We start from the raw sequence: 24566 nt of genomic DNA on the forward strand, positions 1-24566 counted from the left end.
AAAGTAATAGAAAGGTATTTAAATATGAATTAATATTTTAAGTATATTAAGAAATTATGATTTTTATTTTACCTGCATTTTAAAATATTTTAATACTTATTATTGCAGGAACTTAAAAATTATTAAAAAGTGAAAAGATTTTGAAAACATTTCATGTTAAAATTGAGTGTTTTATTTTTTCCCAGAAAGCATTACTTATAAACATCAAAATGCAGTAATATTTATAAATTACACTTTTACAAATTACAGACATTATCCATCATATTTATATTGTTGAACTTTTCAGATTTTGTTCAACTTTTTCTTACACTTTGGTGAAGGAAGGTATTTTAAATAAAATTACACTGGTTTCAAAACAAGTTAGCTTTCTGATCATGACAAAATGATTATAATGAAGAAATAAACTAAAAGTCATATTTTGTTACCCTTATGATTCAATTTACCATTCTGTTTCCATATGGCAAATTGCAGACCTTTAGATTACAGTGGCTTTATTTTAGTAATCATATGGAGTCTATTGACATTAAATGAAATGATGAACTACCTATTTGTAAAGTTGAAGATAATATTTTGTTTTAGAGGCTGTGATTAAAAATAAATCTATAAAAACTCAAAACATGTTTTTCTATATCATTCTAATATATTGCTTTTATAAAAATTTTAGCTCCTATCTTCACTGTGAGTGGGCCACAGAACAGCAGCTTCTGAAAGATAAAAGGATCCAGCAGAAAATCAAACGATTCAAATTGAGACAAGCACAAAGAGCACATTTTTTTGCAGACGTAAGGGAAAAAAAAAGACTATTATGTGTTGAACTCTGAACACATGTAGTATTATGTATCAAAAATTTAAGTATTATTCATTTTAATTCTTAGGCTTCCTCTTATGATATTTGAATATAAATGCTATCTACATATTTTTTCTTTCCCTAAATTTAGCTTGGAAAATAGCTAAAACAGAAACAGTGATAATTCAGAATGGTAGATAACTCTTGTATTTTTAAATTAGCATGTATTTCAATACTTTTTAGAGTTGAATGTGAGTGTGTTAATATCTTAAAGTATTTTATCAGCAGAGTTCTTCAAGAAATGGAAATGGTAGCATAGCAAATAAATGGAAAAGAAGATTTTCCAGTATGTGAAATATATTGCATATTTTCTGTATCATCTTTGTGTATGCATGAACAGAACCTCATTGGAAAAATTCATTAACCTTTCCAGGCCTCACTAAAAAGTCCTATGTCCTTTCCTGCTCTAAATTTTTTTTCATTTTTCTTTTAATAGACTTTATAATTTTTTTATTTTACTTTTTATTTTTTTAAGTTTTGGCTGTGTAGCGCAACATGTGGGATCTTAGTTCCCTGACCAGGGATCGAACCTGCACCCCCTTCATTTGAAATGCGGAGTCTTAACCACTGGGCCACCAGAGAAGTCCCTTAATAGACTTTTTTAGAGCAGTTTTAGATTCATCTAAATTTTTTTAACTTTTTATTTGAAAAATTTAGTACAACAAATTCCCACATATATTTTAACTAGGTTCCCTAAATGTTAACATTTTACCATGTTTTCTTTGTCATTAACATTAATTCTCCTTTTGTCTCTGTGCACCCCTCTCTCTCTCTTTCTGCCTCTGCCTTTCTCCCATGCACATACATTTTTTTCTAAACCATTTGAAAATTAAGCCTCAATTTCAGTATTTTCTAGAAACAGTCTTACATAATAATAGTATAATTAACATTGATGTAGTACTCTTACCTCACCTATAGACCTTATTCATACTTCACTAATTGTTCCACTAGTATTTTTATAGCAAAAAAAAAGTGTGTGTGTATATGCTTATTCTGGTCCAGAATGCAATCCTGCAGCATATAATGCATTTAGTTGTCATGTCTCCTTTATCAATATTTCTTTGTTTTTCATTACTTGGACACTTTTTAAAGAATTTAGGTGGTTTATTTTGTATCACGTCCCTCAATTTGGGGTTATCTGATGTTTCCTCAGCTTCAGGTCATGCATTATTTAAAAGAACACTACAGAGATGATGCAGCAGCATTCTCAGTGTATCATATCAGGAGGTACATGATACCTATTTGCCCAATTACTGGTGGTGTTAACTTTAATCACTAGATAATGGTTGGTATCTTATGGCAGATTTTTTCCACCATGAAGCTATTGTTATTTCTTTGTAATTATAAAATCTACTTCAAAAATTTGATGACTAAAATGACCTGTCAGTTTTTGGATGCTGGGAGGTCCTCAAAAATTTCTCACTTCCTCACTCTGATACAGAAGTTTCTAATGAGCTGAAGATTTTAGAAATACTTAACTAATAATCTTCTAATTTTTCATGAAGATTAGGTGCATTCATGACTCAGGTACAGGATAAACTGGAGCTGTGCAGATTTTCTTAGAATACCTTATTACCATTCTGGTGCTGGGCAGTGCTCTTTGTTACCAAGTGTGTCCTGTACATGGAGGTGATAGTATTGCTCAGGAAAGGATTAAGATAGTTAGGAGAACTAAAGGCAGAGCCATGGAGTACTATAACATTTAGAGGTTAAACAGAGGAGGAGAAGCAGCAAAGATAGCTGAGATGGGCTTTTGGAAGTAAGACTTTGAGGACTGGGTAGGAATTAGCCAAGCAGACAAGAGAAGGAACAGCAATCTATTCAGAAGAGAGAAAAATGAGTATAAAACCATGAAGGTGTGACAGAACATAGAGTTTGAAAAGCGTCTGTTTTTGTACTCTAAAGCATGAAATCTGGGGTACAGCTGTGTCAAGCAGTAGGAGATGAGGCTGGAGGAAAAGGTATGAGCCTTTTTATTCCACAGAAACTGATTTGGACTTGGTTCCCAAACAGGGGAGAGTCATTGAAGGATTTGAAGCAAGGGAGCAATATATGATTTATATTTGAGAAAGAGTATTGTGGGGACAGTGTGAAAATAAATTAAAGGGAGGCAAGACAGTAGTTGGTGACTAGTTAGGAAGTTATTTGTAAAGATCCAAGTAAGAAGTGATGAAGCAGTGAGAATGAGGAAGGAGGAACCAATTTGAGTTTCAGATAAAAGTAGGATCTGTGTGAATTGATGAGTTAAGAGATGTGGGAGATTAAAAAAGAGAAGGAATCTAAGATGACTTCTCCATTGCTGGCTTGTGTAACTGGGAGTAGGATGTGAAGTTGGTGCTGTGTTACTGTTAACCCAGTTAGAAAATACAGGAAGAAGCGTAGGTTGAAGAGTAAATGGGTGCAGTCGAGTGTGAGGTAGCTCAGAGAGTTTGCATTTAGTTAGGTAAGGGGGTCTTGAGCACAAGAACCATCAGTAGATAAAGAGTGTTTGATACAAATGAGACAGGAGCCTCCAGGTCGGGTGATTAGTCTTCAACTCTTGGACCTGAGGAAAGTAGTAAAACAAAGGTAAAGGAGAGCCTCTTTCCAAAAGAGGCTCCCTTTCGGAAATTTTTAAAGAACACATCTTCTAGAGTAACTTACTTGTCTGGAGTACCTATTTTTTAGTGCTGTTTAGTTGAGTTTTTTATATATAACATGGTGATTCATAATATAGACAAATATCCTAGCAATCTTTTTGAAATTAAAATGGAAGTATTCCATTTTTTGGAAATTTAATTAAAATCAAACTTATGTGTTTGTTCTATAGTGAATAGCTAGTAAATTTGTCTTTATTTCACTTTCATCTTTCTACTTCTTTATCATATATCAATTAAGTTACTTATTAATTTTAGATGGAAGAAGAACCATTTAACCCAGACTACGTTGAAGTAGACAGAGTATTAGAAGTCTCTTTTTGTGAAGATAAAGATACTGGTGAGGTAAATATTTGGTAGAAATATTTTTTAAGTAAGTAAGAAAAACCTAAAGACTTCCAAATATTAAAGCATTACTTTTTTAAAGTTAATGACCTAAAAACACCATAAAAAGTTTCATAAGTTTTTACCGATGTAGGTTAATATATTTAAACTATTTCTGGGGATTCTCAATTTAAACTATTTCTTACTATTCTTTTTCAAAATGGTAAAATGAAAAAAAATTTTTTTACAGCCTGTTATTTACTACTTAGTAAAGTGGTGCTCATTACCATATGAAGATAGTACTTGGGAACTAAAAGAAGATGTAGATCTTGCAAAAATAGAAGAGTTTGAACAGTTGCAAGCTTCACGGCCTGACACAAGACATTTGGTAAGACCATGCCTTAGCATCATAAAATCTTAGCATTTCTTTATTCAACAGATTTAATGTAATTTTTGAAATTTTAATTTACTCTGGTATGCAATTAATATTGTATTTTAAAAATTACTACATAGTATCTTATGTATGTTAATTTAACTATTCCTCCATTAGTGGATACTCCAGTGTTTTGCTATTATAAACAATGTTACATTGAACACTGAGCCCTCGTAAGATAAATCAGAAGTATAATTGTTTGGTCAGAACACATATGCATTCAAAAGTTTGATAAGTATTTCCTTTTAAATTTCCCTCTGGAAAAGTTGCAAATACTTCTGCCTCATCTTGAGTTAAAAACTTTCCCACTACTTTTTCTCTCGGGTCATTTATAAAAATGTCAAGAATACCAGTTTCAGCTCTAAGCAGAGTTATGAATTCTCTATCAAAGAAAAATCCTTATTATACCCACCTTTCCCTTGTTTTCTGTAAACCAGTTATTTCTTCATAACTAAATAGTTCTTCTACTTCCATAGTAGCTTTATTTTTAGAAAAACCTTTTGTATAGAATATTGTTAAAGGCCTACATAGTGGGGCGGAGTCAAAATGGCAGCGTGGGAGGACATGGAGTTTGCGTCTCCCCACAACTAGGGCACCTGCCAGACGCTGGTGGGGGACCTCAACACCCAAGGAGACGGGAGGAACCCCCAAGCGACCGGGTAGGATGTGGGGGATTGTGAGGGGGGAGGAGAAGTGGAGGCCAGACAGGACTGGGACCCCTGAGGGGTGCTGGGAGAGGGGAGGGGTTCCCACGCCTGGAGGGACCCTCGGAGGCTTGGAGGATCAGGGGAGTGCGCCTAGCATTTCCCCTTCCCAATTGGGCCCCAGGAAGCCTGCTGGGCTCCTGGCCTGGTCTCCGGCCCTCCGAGGCCCCCTCCAGGCCGCGTGGATCCTAGGCGCGTAGGAGGGAGGCAGGGGGAGAAGAGGACAGGTGGACGGGGTGGGGCCCTCCGGGATTGGAGGCTCTGGGGAGGCACGGGGGGCATTTCCCCCAGCCACTTTGGCCCCAAGCCTGCTGGACTCCCAAGGCTGGTCGTCCATTCTCCGGGGCCCCCTCCGGCCTCGTGGGTCCTAGGGATGTAGGAGGGAAGGAGGAGGAGAGGCAGCAGGGGGGACCCTCCAGGACCATGGGATCAGGAGAAGTGCCTCGGGTGTTTCCCCTGCACTCGGCCACGGTAAGCCTGTTAGGCTTCCTGGTCTGGTCCCCTGCCTTCTGGGGGCCCCCTCTGGCCGTGTGGGTCCTAGGGGCCTGGGTGGGGGAGAAGATGAGAGGCCAACAGGGAGGGCACCATCTGCGATTGGAGGATCAGGGGGAACGCACCTATCATTTCCTCTGCCTACTCGGGCCCAGGGAGACTGCTGGGGTCCCGGACCTGATCCTCCACCCTCCAAGGCCAGAGGCACTCCTAGGCCCCTCCTGCTGTGGTTGAACCTAAGCCTGATCACCCCCCATGGCCTTTTCCAGCCCTGTGGGTCCTAAGAATAGGCCCCACCCACCACCTAAACCCTGCCCCTGCCTAAGCCCTGCCCCCCACAGCCAAGGCCTTTTCCGGCTTTTTTTTTTCCCCCTGCCACCCTGCACAGCTTACAGGATCTTGGTTCACAAGCTGGGGGTCAGGCCTGAGCTCCTACAGTGGGAGTTCTGAGTCCAAACCACTGGACTAACAGAGAACCTCAGACCCCAGGGAATATTCACTGGAGTGAGATCTCCCGGAGGTCCTCATCTCGGCATCAAGACCCATCTCTACCCAGCAGCCTATGAACTCCAGTGCTGGAAGCCTCAGGCCAAACAACCAGTAAGATAAGAAACAATCCCACCCATCAAAAAAAAAAAAAAAAGTGAAATGACAAAAATACATGTCACAGATGAAGGAGCAAGGTAAAAACCTACAGGACCAAATAAATGAAGAGGAAATAGGCAACCTACCTGAAAAAGAATTCAGAGTAATGATAGTAAAGATGATCCAGAATCTCAGAAATAGAATGGAGGCACGGATTGAGAAGGTACAAGAAATGTCTAACAAAGATCTAGAAGAACTAAAGAACAAACAAACAGAGATGAACAACACAATAACTGAAATGAAAAATACACTAAAAGGAATGAGTAACAGAATAACTGAGGCAGAAGAACAAGTAAGTGAGCTGGAAGAGAGAATGGTGGAAATAACTGCCTAGGAACAGAATAAACAAAAAAGAATGAAAAGAATTGAAGACAATCTCAGAGACCTCTGGGACAACAATAAACACACCAACATTCAAATTATAGGGGTCCCAGAAGAAGAAGAGAAGAAGAATGGGTCTGAGAAAATATTTGAAGAGATTATAGTGGAAAACTTCCCTAATATGGGAAAGGAAATAGTCACCCAAGTCCAGGAAGGGCAGAGAGTCCCATACAGGATAAACCCTAAGAGAAACACACCAAGACATATTAATCAAACTAAAAAAAATTAAATTCAAAGAAAAAATATTAAAAGCAACAAGGGAAAAGGAAAAAATAACATACAAAGGAATCCCCATAAGGTTATCGGCTGATTTTTCAGCACAAACTCTGGAGGCCAGAAGGGAGTGGCAGGATATACTTAAAGTGATGAAAGAGAAAAACCTACAACCAAGATTACTCTACCCAGCAAGGATCTCATTCAGATTCAATGGAGAAATCAAAAACTTTACAGACAAGCAAAAGCTAAGAGAATTCAGCACCACCAAACCAGCTCTACAACAAATGCTAAAAGGAACTTCTTTAGGCGGGAAATACAAGAGAAGAAAAAGACCCACAAAAACAAACCCAAAACAATTAAGAAAATGGTCATAGGAACATACATATCGATAATAACCTTGAATGTAAATGGATTAAATGCTCCAACCAAAAGACACAGACTGGCTGAATGGATACAAAAACAAGGCCTGTATGTACGCTGTCTATAAGAGACCCACTTCAGACCTAAGGATACATACAGACTGAAAGTGAAGGGTGGAAAAAGATATTCTATGCAAATGAAAATTAAAAGAAAGCTGGAGTAGCAATACTCATATCAGGTAAAATAGACTTTAAGACTGTTACAAGAGATAAGGAAGGACACTACATAATGATCAAGGGATCAATCAAAGAAGAAGACATAACAATTATAAATATATATGCACCCAACACAGGAGCACCTCAGTACATAAGGCAAATGCTAACAACCGTAAAAGGGGAGATAGATAGCAACACAATAATAGGGGGACTTTAACCCCCCACTTACACCAATGGACAGATCATCCAAATAGAAAATAAATAAGGAAACACAAGTGTTAAATGACACAGTAGACCAGATAGATTTAATTGATATTTATAGGGCATTCCACCTGCAAGTGGCAGAATACACTTTCTTCTCAAGTGCACATGGAACATTCTCCAGGATAGATCACATCTTGGGTCATAAATCAAGCCTCAGAAAATTTATGAAAATTGAAATCGTATCAAGCATCCTTTCTGACCACAACACTATGAGATTAGAATGCAATTACAGGAAAAAACTGTAAAAAACACAAATACATGGTGGCTAAACAGTGCACTACTAAACAACCAGGAGATCACTGAAGAAATCAAAGAAGAAATTAAAAAATACATGGAAACAAATGACAAGGAAAGCACGACAGCTCTAAATCTATGGGGTGCAGCAAAAGCAGTTCTAACAGGGAATTCATAGCAATTCAATCTCACCTCAAGAAACCAGAAAAATCTCAAACAATCTAACCTTACACCTAAAGCGGCTAGAGAAAGAAGAAAAAAGAAAACCTAAAGTCAGTAGAAGGAAAGAAATCATAAATATCAGAGCAGAAATAAATGAAATAGAAATGAAGGAAACAATAGCAAAGACCAGTAATACTAGAAGTTGGTTCTTTGAGAAGATAAACAAAATTGATACACCTTTAGCCAGACTTATCAAAAAAAAAAAAAGGAGAGGATGCAAATCAATAAAATTAGAAATGAAGAAGGAGAAATCACAACTGGCACCACAGAAATACAAAGGATTATAAGAAACTATTACAACTATATGTCAATAAAATGGACAACCACGAAGAAATGGACAAATTCTTGGAAAGGTACAATTTTCCAAGACTGAACCAGGAAGAATTAGAAAATATAAACAGACCTATCACAAGTAATGAAATTGAAACTGGAATTAAAAATCTTCCAACAAACAAAAGCCCAGGACTAGATGGCTTCACAGGTGAATTCTATCAAACATTTAGAGAATAGCTAACACTTATCCTTCTCAAACTCTTCCAAAAAATTGCAGAGGGAGGAACACCCCCAAATTCATTCTACAAGGTCACCATCACCCTGATACCAAAACCAGACAAAGATATCACAAAAAAAGAAAATTACAGACCAATATCACTGATGAACATAGATGCAAAACTCCTGAACAAAATACTGGCAAACAGAATCCAACAACACATTAAAAGGATCATACACCATGATCAAGTGGGACTTATCGCAGGAATGCAAGGATTCTTCAATATATGCAAGCAATCAGTGTGATAGACCATATTAACAAATTAAGGAATAAAAACCATATGATCATCTCAATAGATGCAGAAAAAGCTTTTGACGAAATTCAACACCGATTTATGATAATAACTCTCCAGAAAATGGGCATAGAGGGAACCTATCTCAACGTAATAAAGGCCATATATGACAAACCCACAACAAACATTATTATTATTCTCAATGGTGAAAAACTGAAAGCATTTCCACTAAGATCAGGAACAAGACAAGGATGTCCACTCTCACCACTCTTATCCAACATAGTTTTGGAAGTCCTAGTCACAGCAATCAGAGAAGAAAAAGAAAAGGAATCCACATTTGAAAAGAGGAAGTAAAACTCACTGTTTGCAGATGAAATGATACTATACATTAGAACATCCTAAAGATGCTGCCAGAAAACTACCAGAACTAATCAGTGAATTTGGTAAGGTTGCAGGTTACAAAATTAATGCACAGAAATGTCTTGCGTTCCTATACACTAACAATGAAAAAACAGAGAAATTAAGGAAACAATCCCATTTACCTTCTCAACAAAAAGAATAAAATACCTAGGAATAAACCTACCAAAGGAAGCAAAAGACTTGTACTCAGAAAACAATAAAACACTGATGAAAGAAATCAAACATGACATAAACAGATGGAGAAATATACCATGTTCTTGAATTGGAAGAATCAACATTGTGAACATGACTATATTACCCATAGCAATCTACAGATTCAGTGCAATCCCTATCAAACTACCAATGGCATTCTTCACAGAATTAGAACAAAAAAATCTTAAAATTTGTATGGAAACACAAAAGACCCTGAGAAAGAAAAACAGAGCTGGGGAGGAATCAGGCTCCCTGACTTCAAACTATACCACAAATCTACAGTAATCAGACAGTGTGGTACTGGCACAAAAACAGAAATATAGATCAGTGGTACAGGATAGAAAGCCCAGAGGTAAACCCACGCACATATGGTCACCTTATCTTTGACAAAGGAGGCAAAAGTATACAATGGAAAAAAGACAGCTTCTCCAGTAAGTGGTGCTGGGAAAACTGGACAGCTACATGTAAAAGAATGAAATTAGAACACTCTCTAACACAATACACAAAAGTAAACTCAAAATGGATTAAAGACCTAAATGTAAGACTGGACACTATAAAACTCTTAGAGGAAAACATAGGAAAAACACTCTGACATAAATCACAGTGAGATCTTTTTAGACCCACCTCTTAGAGTAATGAAAATAAAAACAAAAATAAACAAATGAGACCTAATTAAACTTAAAAGCTTTTGCACAGCAAAGGAAACCATAAATAAGACAAAAAGACAACCCTCAGAATGTGAGAAACTATTTGCAAATGAAGCAGTGGACAAAGGATTAATCTCCAAAATATACAAACAGCTCATGGAGCTCAATATCCAGAAACAAACAACCCAATTAAAAAATGGGCAGAAGACCTAAATAGACATTTCACCAAAGAAGACATACAGATTGCCAGCAAACACATGAAAAGATGCTCAACATCACTAATCATTATAGAGATGCAAATCAAAACCACAATGAGGTATCACCTCACACCAGTCAGAATGGCCATCATCAAAAAAGTCTACAAACAATAAATGCTGGAAAGGGTGTGGAGAAAAGGGAACCCTTTTGGACCGTTAGTGGGAATGTACATTGATACAGCCACTGTGGAGGTTCCTTAAAAAACTAAAAATAGAACTACCATATGACCCAGCAATCTCAATACTGGGCATATACCCTGAGAAAACCGTAATTCAAAGACACATGTACCCCAATGTTCATTGCTGCACTATTTACAGTAGCCAGGATATGGAAACAATCTAAATGTCCGCAGCAGATGACTGGATAAAGAAGGTGTGGTACATATATACAATGGAATATTACTCAGCCATAAAAAGGAACGAAAGTAGATCATTTGCAGAGATGTGGATGGACCTAGAGCCTGTCATACAGAGTGAAGTAAGCCAGAAAGAGAAAAACAAATATCGTATATTAACACATATATGTGGAATCTAGAAAAATGGTACAGATGAACCTATTTGCAGGGTAGGAATCGAGATGTAGACAGAGAATGGACATGTGGACACAGAGCGGGAGGGGAGGGTGGGACGAATTGGGAGTTTAGGTTTGACATAAATACACTACCATGTGTAGAATAGATGGCTAGTGGGAACCTGCTGTATAGCACAGGAAGCTCAGCTCGGTGCTGTGTGACGACCTAGATGGGTAGGATGGGGGGAGGTGGAGGGAGGTCCAAGAGGGAGGGGATATAGGTATACATATAGCTGATTTCACTTCATTGTACAGCAGAAACTAACACAACATCATAAAGCAATTATACTCCAATAAAAAAAAAAAGGCCTACATAAGTTAAGTACACTGATTTTTTATTGATACATCTGTGTCTCTTCCCTGCTCAGAAAAAAAAACTTGAGTCAGTTATTGATTTTTCTAGTACAAAGACTACAGAATTCTGGAAGGCGATGGCAAGTTGTGATATTTTAATAATTATATTTTTTTTATTGTCATGTGAATCCAGTTTGGGGAGCCAACCAAAAGAAATTCACATCAAAGAGACATACTATGATTTTATTAAATATTTTGGCCAGTCCTCTTTCAAATATAATTTGGTCATAGAAATTTCTTACTTCACTAAAGAGGGAGTTTATGCATGAAAAGACAAGAGCAGATCACTTTCTGATTAGCACCAGAGCTAATGATTAGCTGCCATGTAAAATGTGGAGATGTGATGTAAGAGAAGGAAATGAATGAATTGTTCCATGGAAGAGATCATATTGTTTTTATAACAGTATTTTTTTTCTGGTTGTCTTCTTATTTTCTGGTCTTCTTAGTTTATCTCCCAATAATACCCACAGTCTATTACCAAGAACATAGCAGCTCACCTCCATTCCTTTTTGATTTCTAAGTACCTTTCCTTGAGCCAGGAAACAAAAGTGTTAATTAACTAATTCAGGGAGGAGTAGTCTAAAGGATATTATGAAAGGAAAAGATACTCTTTTTGGGGTGGGGACCATGCTTCAGTGGTAACCTGATCTTCAGCCTCATTTTAAGTAAGCTATTTTTTTAGATTAGTGGTTCTCAGTCAGAGGTGCTTATCAGAATTACTTTTGGAACTTTTCAAAAATTAGAGATGCCTAGTTTCTGTATCCTGGCTCCAGAATCAGAATATCTGAGAGTGGACCCCAGGTGTTATTAAAAATGTGATTTTGAAGCACATGGTGGGAAGAGCCAGTGCCTTAGACACATAATGTAGTCCTTGGTAAAGGGGACTCAGCCAATAAAATTAATCCCCTCAGTTATTGTAAAATCAATTTGACAACAGTGCTGGTTTATCAAAGTCAAATAATGTAGGAGGTAACTGATTTTTTTTGCCAGTCTGTTATTAAATAAAACAACATATAAAACATGTAAAGTATCTTTGATCAAATGAAATTTGTTCCTGGCCTAAACTAAGGAAACAGTGATTGGATTGCTGAAAAGAAAATTATGGAGAATATTAATTAATGTGGAAATTATTTTAAACAATAATTAAAGCAATATTATATGTTAATTATTTTAAAGTTCATTGGCTACCATTTAAGAAATATTTTTTTTAGTAAACCCTAAATTTTTCATATTTGGATGCCATTATAAGATAGTATTTTTAAAATTTATTTATAATTGTTTCTACAATATAGAATACAGTTTTCTGTATATTGATCTTATATCATGCAATGTTAGTAAAATCACTTCTTAGTTTATCTTTTTTCTAGATTCCACAGGATTTTCCATGTAGACAAATCATGTCTTCTGTAAATTAAGAAAGTTTTACTTCTTCCTTTCCAACCTTAATGACTTTTATTTCTTGTTCTTGCTTGATTGCTCCTGTTAGAACCTGTAGTACAATGTTGAATAGAAGTGATGACAGTGGACATCCTTGCCTTTTTCTGATCTTAGGGAGAAAGCATTCAGTTTTTCCGTTTTCTGTATCTGCTGAGATTATCCTATTTTTGTTTTTTAGTCTGTTGATCAACATTGATTAATTTTCAAAGTTAATCCACCTTCCATACCTGGGAAAAACCCCATTTGGTCATGCTTTATTACCCTTTTTATATATTGTTAGATTCCATCTGCTAAAATTTTGTTAGGAATTTTTCATCTCTGTTCATGTGGGGTATTGGTCTCTAGTTTTCCTGTAATGTCTTTGTCTGATTTTGGTATCAGAGTTTCATAGAATGAGTTGGGACATATGCTGTCCTCTTCAGTTTTCTGGAAGAGTTCGTGTAGAACTTATTTGGTCTTCAGATGTTTGTAAAATTTTATCATAATGTCATATAATATTATTCTATGATTATTTTAAAAGCAATGCTTTTACCATGTATGAGATGTAGGGAAGATCAAAAAATCTAAAATACATCATTCATTCTTTGTTTTTCCACAAAGGACCGTCCTCCTTCTAATATTTGGAAAAAAATAGATCAATCCAGGGATTATAAAAATGGCAATCAACTCAGGGAATATCAACTGGAAGGACTCAACTGGCTCTTATTCAACTGGTACAATAGGTATGTAGTATATATTAATAGAAAACAAATTTAATGTGTGGTTTTTTTATGTGTTCCAAAATACATTAAGTAAAATTGATACTGATGTTGCTACATTATTACTGTCACGAAGTCTCCATTATTGAAAATGAAGTTGTAGTTAGCTCCAGAAGATGTGTACATTATAATTTAGGATTTTGACTACAGTTGCTTCCGTTTAATGTGTACCAATGAGAATAGAAGAAAGTTGATATGTTAATTCATAATTAAATTTGAAATACCTTCATTAATATCATCAAACATCAGCTATGTTACAGAATGTTTTTCAACTTAACACTACTGTCTGCCAATAGTTGAATGTAGTTAGTAAGGTGTCAGCAGTTCCATCTATAAGAATTACATAGGTCTGTAATGTACGTCTTCAAGGAAGCAGATTTCAGCAATTGATAAGGAATAGAATACTAAATATAAGAACGCAGTAATGAATTACCCCCATTTATTATTAATTTTCCAAGTTGTTCAAAATGCTTTTCGGAATATTAGCTCACCTTTTTTTTAGTGAGATGGAAAATTAATTGCAAAAGAAGTAAAAAATGGTATCTTGATTGAGAAAGAAGTCTGATAGTATATATAAAAGAGCAAATGAAGGTACTATTAATAATAATAGCACAAAATTTTATGACGTATTCAAAATCATTTTTCTGTGTTTTTACTTGTCACATGATTCTTCTGTTTCACTAAGTAATGGTGAGTCATGAAACTCAGTCAGATGGAGTTAGGAGGAACCTGTTATTCCACACAGTGCTCTTTCCCCTGGTTTATATTTTCTAAATGTTAATCATTTTTCCCAAGAGAATCTTCCTGCTAAAATAGTTAACAAAATTTTATTTTAATTGTCTTCTCTTATCAATATCCTTTCCCAGTTACTTGTTTTAAACTTGCACCACTTTCCTCAAGCACTTTATCACAACCCTATCCCCTTCACTCTCTATATATGACTGCTTCATAGAGAAGTCTAGGGCCAGTAGGTGAATTCATTCAGATTCTTGCCTGCCCTCACACCCAAGCCTGCAAATGTATCTCCATCCTTAGCCATTCTTACCTCTGTCCTCATATCAGAAGTTAAAAGGTGCCTCCCCAGAACCAAGACTAATGCTACCACCTCAGCTCTTGACAGGCATCTCATCCAATCTTTTCAGAACCTCACTTCAATCACTTATTATCCTTCTCTGTTATATCTTCAAACTATCTCTTAAGACTGGTAACATCCCTTCAGTCTGTGAACAAATTTGGGTTTAACTTATATATAAAAGTAAGGAAAGGAAAGGGTAAACCTTCTCTTGGCTCTATTTTTCCTTCTAGCTACATTGATCCCTCTTTGTAACTTCCTAGGCAAAGGTCTAGGAAGTGTAGCCTGCATGAACTCTTCCCATTTTCTCATCTCCAATTCTCCTTAAACCTGTCGTTTGACTTTTGATTCTGTATCATCTCTGAAACTCTTAATTTTCCAATCCAGAAGATATTTTTTAGCCCTAATTTGCTGTCTCTGCTGTGTTACATAGGAGTTTCTAGTCCTTCCTTTTTTTAACCTTTCCCCTATTCTCGCTCCCAACAGCTTCCACAGTGTGACTCTCCTAGCTCTCTAGTACCTCTGTAACTATTCCTTCCAATAGTCTTTGCTGGTTCTTCTTCCTTGCTTACCCTTTCAGTGTTGTTGGTTTTTTTCTTTCCCAAGGTTCTGTTTTTTACTTTCTTCTCATATTACATGTTTGTTCTCCCTAAGCCAAACTCTACTCCCCCATGTCTTCACTTATCAATAACATCTCTAACTAAGGCCTTGAACTCCAAGCCCATATTTGTTTACTTCTGGCTACCTTAATGTCTATCTCAATGATTCTTTAAACCCAGCATATTCAAACTTAACCTTATTATTTCCTGTTTCTTCCATATCAAACTTATTCTTCAAATATTTTACATCTTGGTTAATAATAACACAACTTATTTAGTCACCCAAACTGAAATCTGACTGTCATCCTACACTCCATATATCTGATTGGTCACTAAGTCCAAATCATTCTAACATGTAATTAACTTTGTGATCAGTTTTCTCCTCTTGATCCCTCCTACCTTAGTCCAAATATCCACCCATTCTTTCCTGCATTATTGCGGTACTCTCCCAATTACTGTCCAAATTTCAAGTCACTTCACCTTCTAATATTCACAGTGGCACCAGAGTAAACTTCAAGTACAAACCTAATCTCATCAGGTTTCTTTAAAAATGTTCACTGACTCTCATTCATAATATTGTAGAATGATTTCTAACCTTTATTTGTGACCCCTGCTTATCTTAGTAAGATCCCTTCCCTTTACCATTCTCTCAAAACCATATTAAATAACTTGTGGCCTCCCAGTTGATCATGTTCTTTACACTTACGCTCCTTTGCTCTGCCCTCTGGCAAAATGCTCCTCATTACTGTCCTCCTCTCTGAAGGCAGTCTTATCTTCTCTCATCTCTTCTAGCCAGGGTTAGATGCTTACTGCTCTGAGGTTCCATAATAAACACTGATAATTCTTAACTGGCCATATATCATAATCATCTGTGCAACTTATTTTAAAAATTACAGTTGCTTTTATCCTACTCCATGCACATTGAATCAGAATGTAAAGGAGAAGGCCATGGTTATCTATTTCTTAGGCTGTTCCAGTGTATAGCCAGAGTCGAAAACCAGTTCTTTGTGCTGTGATAGCACATTGCGTGACTATTTATTTATTTATTCATATGTCTGCTTTTCTAATAGATACAAGCCCCTGGAAGGCAGAGAACGTGTTCTATTTCTTTTGTATCCCATCTTCTCATACTATCCGTGAGATACAGAAAGCATTTAATAAATGTTTCCTGAATAAATAACATATTTAGTTTACCTTGCTCTTGCCATTTCGTTCTTTTAAAAAATCAGGTATCTAACAGGTGGTATCTTTATTTTGGAGCTACAAAAATCTGTAGTTGTCCCTTTGCAATATTATAATAAAATTATAATCTTTAGCCAAATCTGCACTTCAGCAACTTCTACGTTTTAAATACAAGTATTTTAACTTGATCACTGGTTATTTTTTTTAATATTTATCTTTTAAAACATTGTAGTATACAGAAAACCCCAAAATCTACATGGGTAATATATTTGTTTATTTCAGACGAAACTGCATTTTAGCAGATGAAATGGGTCTTGGCAAAACCATTCAATCAATTACATTCCTCTACGAAATCCTTCTGACTGGTATAAGAGGACCTTTCCTGATTATTGCTCCACTTTCTACTATTGCAAACTGGGAGAGAGAATTTCGTACGTGGACTGATATTAATGTTGTGGTTTATCATGGGAGCCTGATTAGCAGACAAATGATACAGCAATATGAGATGTACTTCAGGGACTCACAGGTGTGTTATTGGTGATTTTTTTTGTTGTTTGAAAGGTCAGGTTTGCAAAAGATAAGCATTACATATTAATTACTTTCAAATTTATGATAGATTTTAATTGCCTACTTAAATCTTAATCTGATCTCTTTATTCATCATATTTATTTTACAATAAATTTTAGTAGCTGAAGAGAAAAATGACAGAAGTAGCCAAGTTCACGCTCTAGTTCACTGGAAGGAAGTATGCTGATTTATACAAATGTACAAATTTGATTGTATACTTAATTTTTCAACTAGAATAATTGTTTTACTAATTGTTTTCAACTACACATTAAATTTATTTTAAAAATAATGTGTCTCTTTGATCATCCTCCAGTTTTTTCCCTCCATTTTAAAATTTACATCTTCAGTGACCACCATGGGTTTGAATGCCCTTTGAGGTGAAACCATAGGTTCTCTTGTGTGTTCAATGAATTTTGATTTTAGACAGTTTTTTAAAATTTGGTTTGTTTTGTATATTGGTACAAGCATATGTCTGTATCTTTCTCCCCTTTAGATTGGTTATTTCATTACTCTATTGCTTTGATGGTTTTCTTCCCTATATCCTAGGGGCACATTTTCCATTTTACTTTGGCCACTTACTCTTTAGGAAGGAATACCTATTTTTCTGCTAAATACACAGATCCTAAAATTGAGATGACATTATAAGAAAGAATTCCCTAGCAGAAGGTTAAGACTAGAAATCATGAAGTTCCGAGTTGCAGTTTTGAGTGGTAGTTTGACTCTTCTTAGGTAAACCTTTTATTAAGAAATAAGAAACAAAATTAATTAGAACAACTCACACAAAATTGTACTTTTTCATTGGAAAAGGTTATGGCACTCTGCCTCAATATAGCACCTTAATATTTTATTTTCTTGCACTGATTCTTCTGTTTTATAAGGACCATTATAACATATGGCCAGGTCATGGGATGTGATATAGGTTAAGGTAAGGTAAAGTGCATAGCCTTCTACTTTTGCCTCCCAATTACAACTGATTTTCTACTTATTTGAGGCTGAATATCAATAAAATTGATTGATTTTTTCCTTTAACCTCCTTTCCCTTCTACTTCTATGGTTGAAATAATTAGATTTCTATGAAATTAAGTATGTCTGCAATCAGTTGTACTGAAAATTATTACCCTTGCACCTTTGGAGCCTATGACATCTTAGTTAAGTTATAGTTTCATTTCCTTCCATAGTGTTTTATTATTCTTAATTGTACATTTATAGAATTTTAGAGCTCTATGATATCATTAAAATCATTTAGTTTGATCTCATTTTTTAAAGGTACATTAAAATATTGGAAGCTTAAAGATTTTTAACAAGGTTACAGTTTTAATATATGTCTTGTATGAGTTTGGTATAAATGTGATAGCCAGAAGCTGAAAGATTCTTGATGTGTTGTAAACTGAATAGTATATTAAATTATATTTTTATGGTAAATGTTATACATTCTAGAAGAATATTATGTGAAGGGTTTAAAATTTCAAGAGATAAAGATGTCTTGTAATGAGCTAAATAGCTCTATACTTCAAATATAGAAATAATTTTCAGAGTTAATTCTTTCAAATATATTTTAATATAAATTAAATGAACATTTAACTTCTGCTTTTTCCAAGTTATTAATAAATAAGCTTGAAATCACATAAGTAGTAAAATTATGTTGTAATTTTCTCAATTGCCTTGGAAAAAGTAACAGAGATACTAACACTAATATCCACGGGAATTTATTGAGTATTTACCATGTGCCAGGCATTGTGCTAAACAGTTTGCATGTAGTATTTCACTTAATCTTTGTAATATCAAAGATTAATTTATCACCTTGTAAATAGGTGATAATATCATCCTCATTTACAAATGAGGAAACCAAGGTAAAAAGAAGTGATGTAGTTTCCCCTAAAATCACAGAGCATAACTGGGATTAATAAACCCAAGTCAGTTAGACTCAAGAGCCCCTGTTCTTAAACACTGCAATATTACTCTTAACTGAATGCATCATATCCCAGGTTTTTAGAGCTGTGTAAATACCATAGACTTATACTTTATAACTATCAATATTTTAATAATATTCTACTGGAGCTGTTGTTCAGCTTAATGGCCAGCATATGCAATCAATATGAATTATTCTAAAATTAGTGTAATTAAGTTGATAGGAATTAAAATCTAAACCAGATCGCATGATCCTTCTTAACCATTCATTTCTCCTAATCCCTAATAGTTTATAATTTTCAGTTGCATTTAAACATTCTCTTCACTTGGATTCCAGTACTTTATACTGTCCTATGTCACCACCTATTCCTTCTGAAGCCCTCTTTAACCAATTCCTTCTTGTCTTCCCATATCTAATCTTGGGGGTGACCCAGGGCTCAGTTTTCAGACTTTTTATATCCATACTCATTCCATCAGAGATTTCATTCAGTCACACAACTTAATTACTGTCTGTACTGCTGGAAACTCCTAAATCTATATCACCAACTCTGACCTCTTTCCTAAATTCCAGAGTCATATGCAAATGCCTACTCAATTACTCCACTTGAATATCTAATAGACATCTCAAACATAACATGTCCAAAACCAGAATCCTGCATTTCCTCATTGTAGTAAATGGCAACACCAACTTCTAGTTGAGCGAAAAAGTTTAGTCAAACTTGAATCCTCTCTTTATCTCACTCCACTCCTATCCATTAGTAAATCCTGTTGGTTCTACCTTCCAATTAAATCCGGAACTGAGAACTTCTCATGACCTCCATTGAAGATCTCTTGCTTGGATTACTACAGCAGCCTCTTAACTGGTTTCTATGATCCTGTCCTTGGCCTTTGTCAGACTGTTTTTACCAGAACAGCCAAGGGATTCTTTTTAAATATATGTCAAATCATGACACTTCTTGTCTCAAAACCCTCCTATAGCTTCTTGCTCACAGTAAGAGCCAGAGTCCTTACCACAGCTTTTAAGGCCGTATATAGCCTCATCCCCTCCATTCTCACTGGATTTCAATCACTCTGGGTTTCTTGCTATTATTTGAATACTGCCAAAGATACTCCCACATTACAGCGTTCACACTCTCTATTTCTACCAAGAATTCTTTCTCGTACAGATCTGTAGATACTAACATGGCTTCCTCCCTCATCTTCAGGACTTTGCTCAAATGTCACTTAATGATGGCCTCCCAGCCACTCTAAATAAAATGGGAATGGTCACCTCCAACCCCATACTTCCTACTCCCCATCCCTGTTTTATTTTAGTCTATGACTTCTATTACTTTCTTAGTTTTTTGGTTTTTTTTTAGTTTTTGGTGGGTTTTTTGGTTTGTTTTTCTTAATGGCTATGTCCTATATTTGAGTCATCGGAATGTAAGTTCCACTTGGATAATTATTTTTGTCTGTCTTGTTTACTACTATATTTCCAACAACTAGAACAGAGACACTCAATAAATACTTGCTGAATAAATGACATGAGTGGCCAATTTTTGTATTAACTACTTATCTACCATTATATGTGTGGAGTCATGGGTATAAGTAACACTCATTAATACTGAAATTTCATTGGCTAGATTTTATAATAACCATTTCTTTTTTGACTTAACATTGTTATTACAACTCTTAAAAATTATAAAATGTTTTATCAAGGAATACTTATTTGGATATAATTATTAATTGTATAATTTTTAACAACATTCTTGAAGACAGCAATCTGAAACAGTTTTAATGCTAAAGTTCCTCATTTTAAGGGGGTGTCTGCATACATAAAAATTTCAGTGGAAAATGTTTTATAGCAGATGTCATTAAATGATTTTTATGCTGCTTGACAGGAATTAAAAATTATGATCAAGACATTCTAGCAAATTATTGTATTTGGTAATAAATTTCTAGGGGCGAATCATTCGAGGAGCTTACAGATTCCAAGCCATCATCACCACTTTTGAAATGATTCTTGGAGGCTGTGGAGAGCTTAATGCAATTGAATGGCGATGTGTGATTATTGATGAAGCACATAGGTTAAAAAATAAAAATTGTAAACTTCTAGAAGGTCTGAAACTCATGAATCTGGTAAGTAACTTAATGTCATTTTTATGACTGACTTCTGTTTCTTAGCTACATAGTAAAAAGAGCTAATGCCAAAAACTTATTCCTTTTTTTATTTTAAAATACAGATTTCTGATTTCTATCTGTGATAATTAAGATTATTTTGCTTTAATTAATTAGTAAGGGGGAAAGAATCTCATCTGTTTTCTAAGACTTAAATTGTTTAGTTCTTTCCTCCAAAAAGCTTTAGTAATTAACTGCTGGAATTAGAGAGAGAGAAACCTCTGTAGAGTGTCCTATTGAAAGAAATAAAACTACAAGTTTTAAGGCATAAATTCCTCGATAAAAAGCCCTTTCACCAAAGTTATATTATGCAGATCATTTATGATAGAGGGATAAAGTTTCTACGCAATTCTACATACTTAGCATATATTTATTATAATGGATTTTTGAAAGTCATTAGTGTGTTTGCTTTAAAATCAAAGTATTTTGTGTTTTTTAACATTTTGATTTAATTGACATCACATAATTAGTACATGAGCACTTGAACAAATGACCCAAAGATATAGAACTACATACAGTAAAACACTAAAGTGCTCCTTCTTACTCTTCATCCACGCCCACCCCTTCTCTTCCCCTCCTTACTCCAATATTTGCAGATTGGTATATATCAGTCTAGACTGTTTCCTAACATTAAATACTTATGCAGACATACAGATGCATATACAAATATTTAGGTTAGGAATTTAGAGGTATTGTCAAGTCAAATTTCAAATACTTTGTACTATTATCATTAAAAATATTTTATTTTTATTTCCTTTTGTTACTATTTTGTTTAATTTGTAATGCAATTCTAGTTTGGAAGTATATTCCAATCAGCCGTTCACATTGTTGGTTTGTAGTTTTAATGATTTAAGAATTTGTTCTTGTGTAAAAAGTCAAGTGATGATCTGCCAAATTATAAAGAATGAGCACTGTTCTGTATACAAATTACCATTGAGTAATGGTTGCATAACCCCCAAAATGCCCTCTTTGTTCTTTAAAATGTCTGTTTCCTTGAAAAAAACCTAAAATATGCTTCTTAATTATTTAGAATTTTTCTTTTAAAAGCAATAGGTAAGAATAGCAGACAAAGTAAACTATTATGAGAATGATACAGAGTTTTTAAAAAGTGATTGAGAAAGTAAATTAATGATGTATGGGTAGAGATGTATTGGGTTGACTCTTGAAAATTATGGTGAGAAAAATATTTGCTTTTCAAACACTGAAACATTTGATAACCTATGTCAGCTTTCATATAATTTTAGTACTATGGTGTTTGACATGAACACTATAGTACATGTTATTGACATGTTACTCTTGCTTTATATAGGAGCACAAGGTGCTTTTGACTGGCACACCTCTCCAAAATACAGTTGAAGAACTATTCAGTCTTCTTCACTTTCTGGAACCCTTAAGGTTTCCTTCTGAATCAACGTTCATGCAAGAATTTGGGGATCTGAAAACAGAGGAACAGGTATCCTGTTGGTCTTTGTAAATAAGCACATCAAATCTCTTCTCATTGTAATTATGTATATGTATGCTACATATATTTTCATCATTTTTTATGCAGGTGCAGAAACTTCAGGCTATCTTGAAACCAATGATGTTGAGACGATTGAAAGAAGACGTGGAAAAGAAGTTGGCACCTAAGGAAGAAACCATCATTGAAGTGGAACTTACTAACATTCAGAAGAAATACTACCGGGCTATTCTGGAGAAGAACTTTTCGTTTTTATCCAAAGGAGCAGGACAGACTAATGTACCAAACTTGGTCAATACCATGATGGAGCTCAGGAAGTGCTGTAATCACCCATATCTTATCAAAGGTAGCTTAAAAGGATTGCAAACAAATCCTCTTCTTTCAACAAATACTCATGAAAAAATAACACACCACCACTACAGCTGTAGTGGCTGTTATAAGGAGAGGCAGTGATCCTATAACTCTCCACCCTGGTGTTCTGAGGGATTACAAGTGTTCCAGAGTCAGGGGCAGTGTGAGCTACTTCATTACAGTGTCTCATGTTAGCATCACCAGATTACAAAAGCAGGAGTTGTGTTCAGTCTAGAGTGGACTGTAATTCCTCCTCCAGTTCAATCCTCCTTATGGACAAAGACAGCAAAGCCTGTCTTTGAACCTCCGAATTTACATTTTTCTTCCTGGTTTCTGTTCAGTCTGGATACCCTAGTTATTGTCTCTCAATTTTTATGTTCTAGTAACATTACTTTTTAAGATCTTGTCAGCCTCTCTACTAACGGTCTCTCTGTACAACATTTGGGTATTTTCACTTATTCCTGGGAATATACTCTTAACTTTATCCAAGACAAGCCATTTCTTAGACCAGTAACTAACTCCCTTGCAATCCTGGTACTCTTATGGCTAGACAGCCTGAAGGAAAGCAGAGAGCCTCTAATGCTAATCCAGACTCTGGAAGAAGTATGGTCAAAGACCTGTAACTTGACTTCCCTTTTAATTTTTCTTGTTTGTTTGTTTTGATGGCAAGCAAGATGCCCATCCAGATTAAGTATAATCACCTTTCAGTCCTGATCACTGTTATATTGGTGTTTAAATACTAGATGTTTATCTAAAAATGTGTTTACTCACCTAAGTTAGAACCACATTTTCATTAATACTTTTCCTAATAGCATTCATTAAACATTTAGCAAACATAAAATTTATATAAGACATTATGCCCAGTGTCTTGGGAGATTAAAAAATGCTTAAGACACTGTCCATATCCTCAATTACAGGCTGGTGTTGGTGGGGATTTAGCCACAAACATAAATAATTCTAATAAAAGCAGTGTACCTACCATTAGAAAATTTTAATGTTACAGAAGCACAGAGGAGCACTATTTTAAAAAGAAAGTAGTTGAGAGTCATCTGCATTTGTGCACTGATGCTATCTTCTTATATTTCTTTGACAGGTGCTGAGGAGAAAATACTTGGAGAATTTAGAGATACATATAATCCAGCTGCTTCTGATTTTCATCTTCAAGCAATGATCCAGTCTGCTGGTAAATTGGTCCTTATTGATAAATTGCTTCCTAAAATGAAAGCAGGAGGTCATAAAGTGCTCATCTTCTCTCAGATGGTACGCTGCCTTGATATCCTGGAGGACTATCTTATACATAAAAGGTAAGGCATATAATTCACCACTGAACTATACTATAAATTATGCTAAGTATATGTTGTTAAGTTTTTTGCAGCACTGTACTGTAACCCAAATTTATTCACATCTTCCTCTTTATCTAGGTAAGAATCCATTTAAATCTCTGCATAAAGATTGTTTAAGATTACGTGTCAGGTGTTTTCCTAACCTATATATGTTGCAATAGTAGACAGGGCTAAGGAGACTGATTAAGAAAATTTTGCAAATTGACAGGTTGTTGACCTACAAATGGGTTTACTAGTGTACATTTTATTTGATTTGTTAACCTTGTAGCAACATTTTAAATGGATTTATAACTATCTTCAAAATTAAAATGATTCAAGATCCTTTTCAGATCTTTTTCATTGTTAAAATTAGAACCTGAACTTGCTGCACTTTGACTTACTGTACACTATATAATACTTGCTCATGTTTTAATTTTTTCTGATGTGTTTAATGTAGGTGTTTTGTTTTGTTTTGGTTTTTTGGTGTGTGACAGTAAGATAGTCTTAAATAATGTCTAATCGGTATTTGGATAAATAGGATATTTATCATGGGATATT

General features: G+C 35.1%; 1 protein-coding gene across 18 annotated transcripts in view; it reads left to right on the top strand.

Annotated features, from left to right (window-relative positions):
• Nucleotides 1-24566, top strand: part of CHD9 (chromodomain helicase DNA binding protein 9) — a 244283-nt gene that overhangs the window by 143650 nt on the left and 76067 nt on the right. For all 18 annotated transcript variants that reach the window (XM_059905419.1, XM_059905418.1, XM_059905417.1 and 15 more), the window contains 9 exons: nucleotides 665-782; nucleotides 3742-3828; nucleotides 4058-4195; nucleotides 13234-13355; nucleotides 16527-16770; nucleotides 20661-20837; nucleotides 22186-22329; nucleotides 22426-22681; nucleotides 23780-23990. In XM_059905419.1, coding sequence (XP_059761402.1) covers nucleotides 665-782; nucleotides 3742-3828; nucleotides 4058-4195; nucleotides 13234-13355; nucleotides 16527-16770; nucleotides 20661-20837; nucleotides 22186-22329; nucleotides 22426-22681; nucleotides 23780-23990 — 1497 coding nt within the window. The remainder of the gene's footprint in view (nucleotides 1-664; nucleotides 783-3741; nucleotides 3829-4057; nucleotides 4196-13233; nucleotides 13356-16526; nucleotides 16771-20660; nucleotides 20838-22185; nucleotides 22330-22425; nucleotides 22682-23779; nucleotides 23991-24566) is intronic.

This window comes from Balaenoptera ricei, chromosome 19 (assembly GCF_028023285.1).
Source record: "Balaenoptera ricei isolate mBalRic1 chromosome 19, mBalRic1.hap2, whole genome shotgun sequence".
NCBI classification, from domain to species: Eukaryota; Metazoa; Chordata; class Mammalia; order Artiodactyla; family Balaenopteridae; genus Balaenoptera; species Balaenoptera ricei.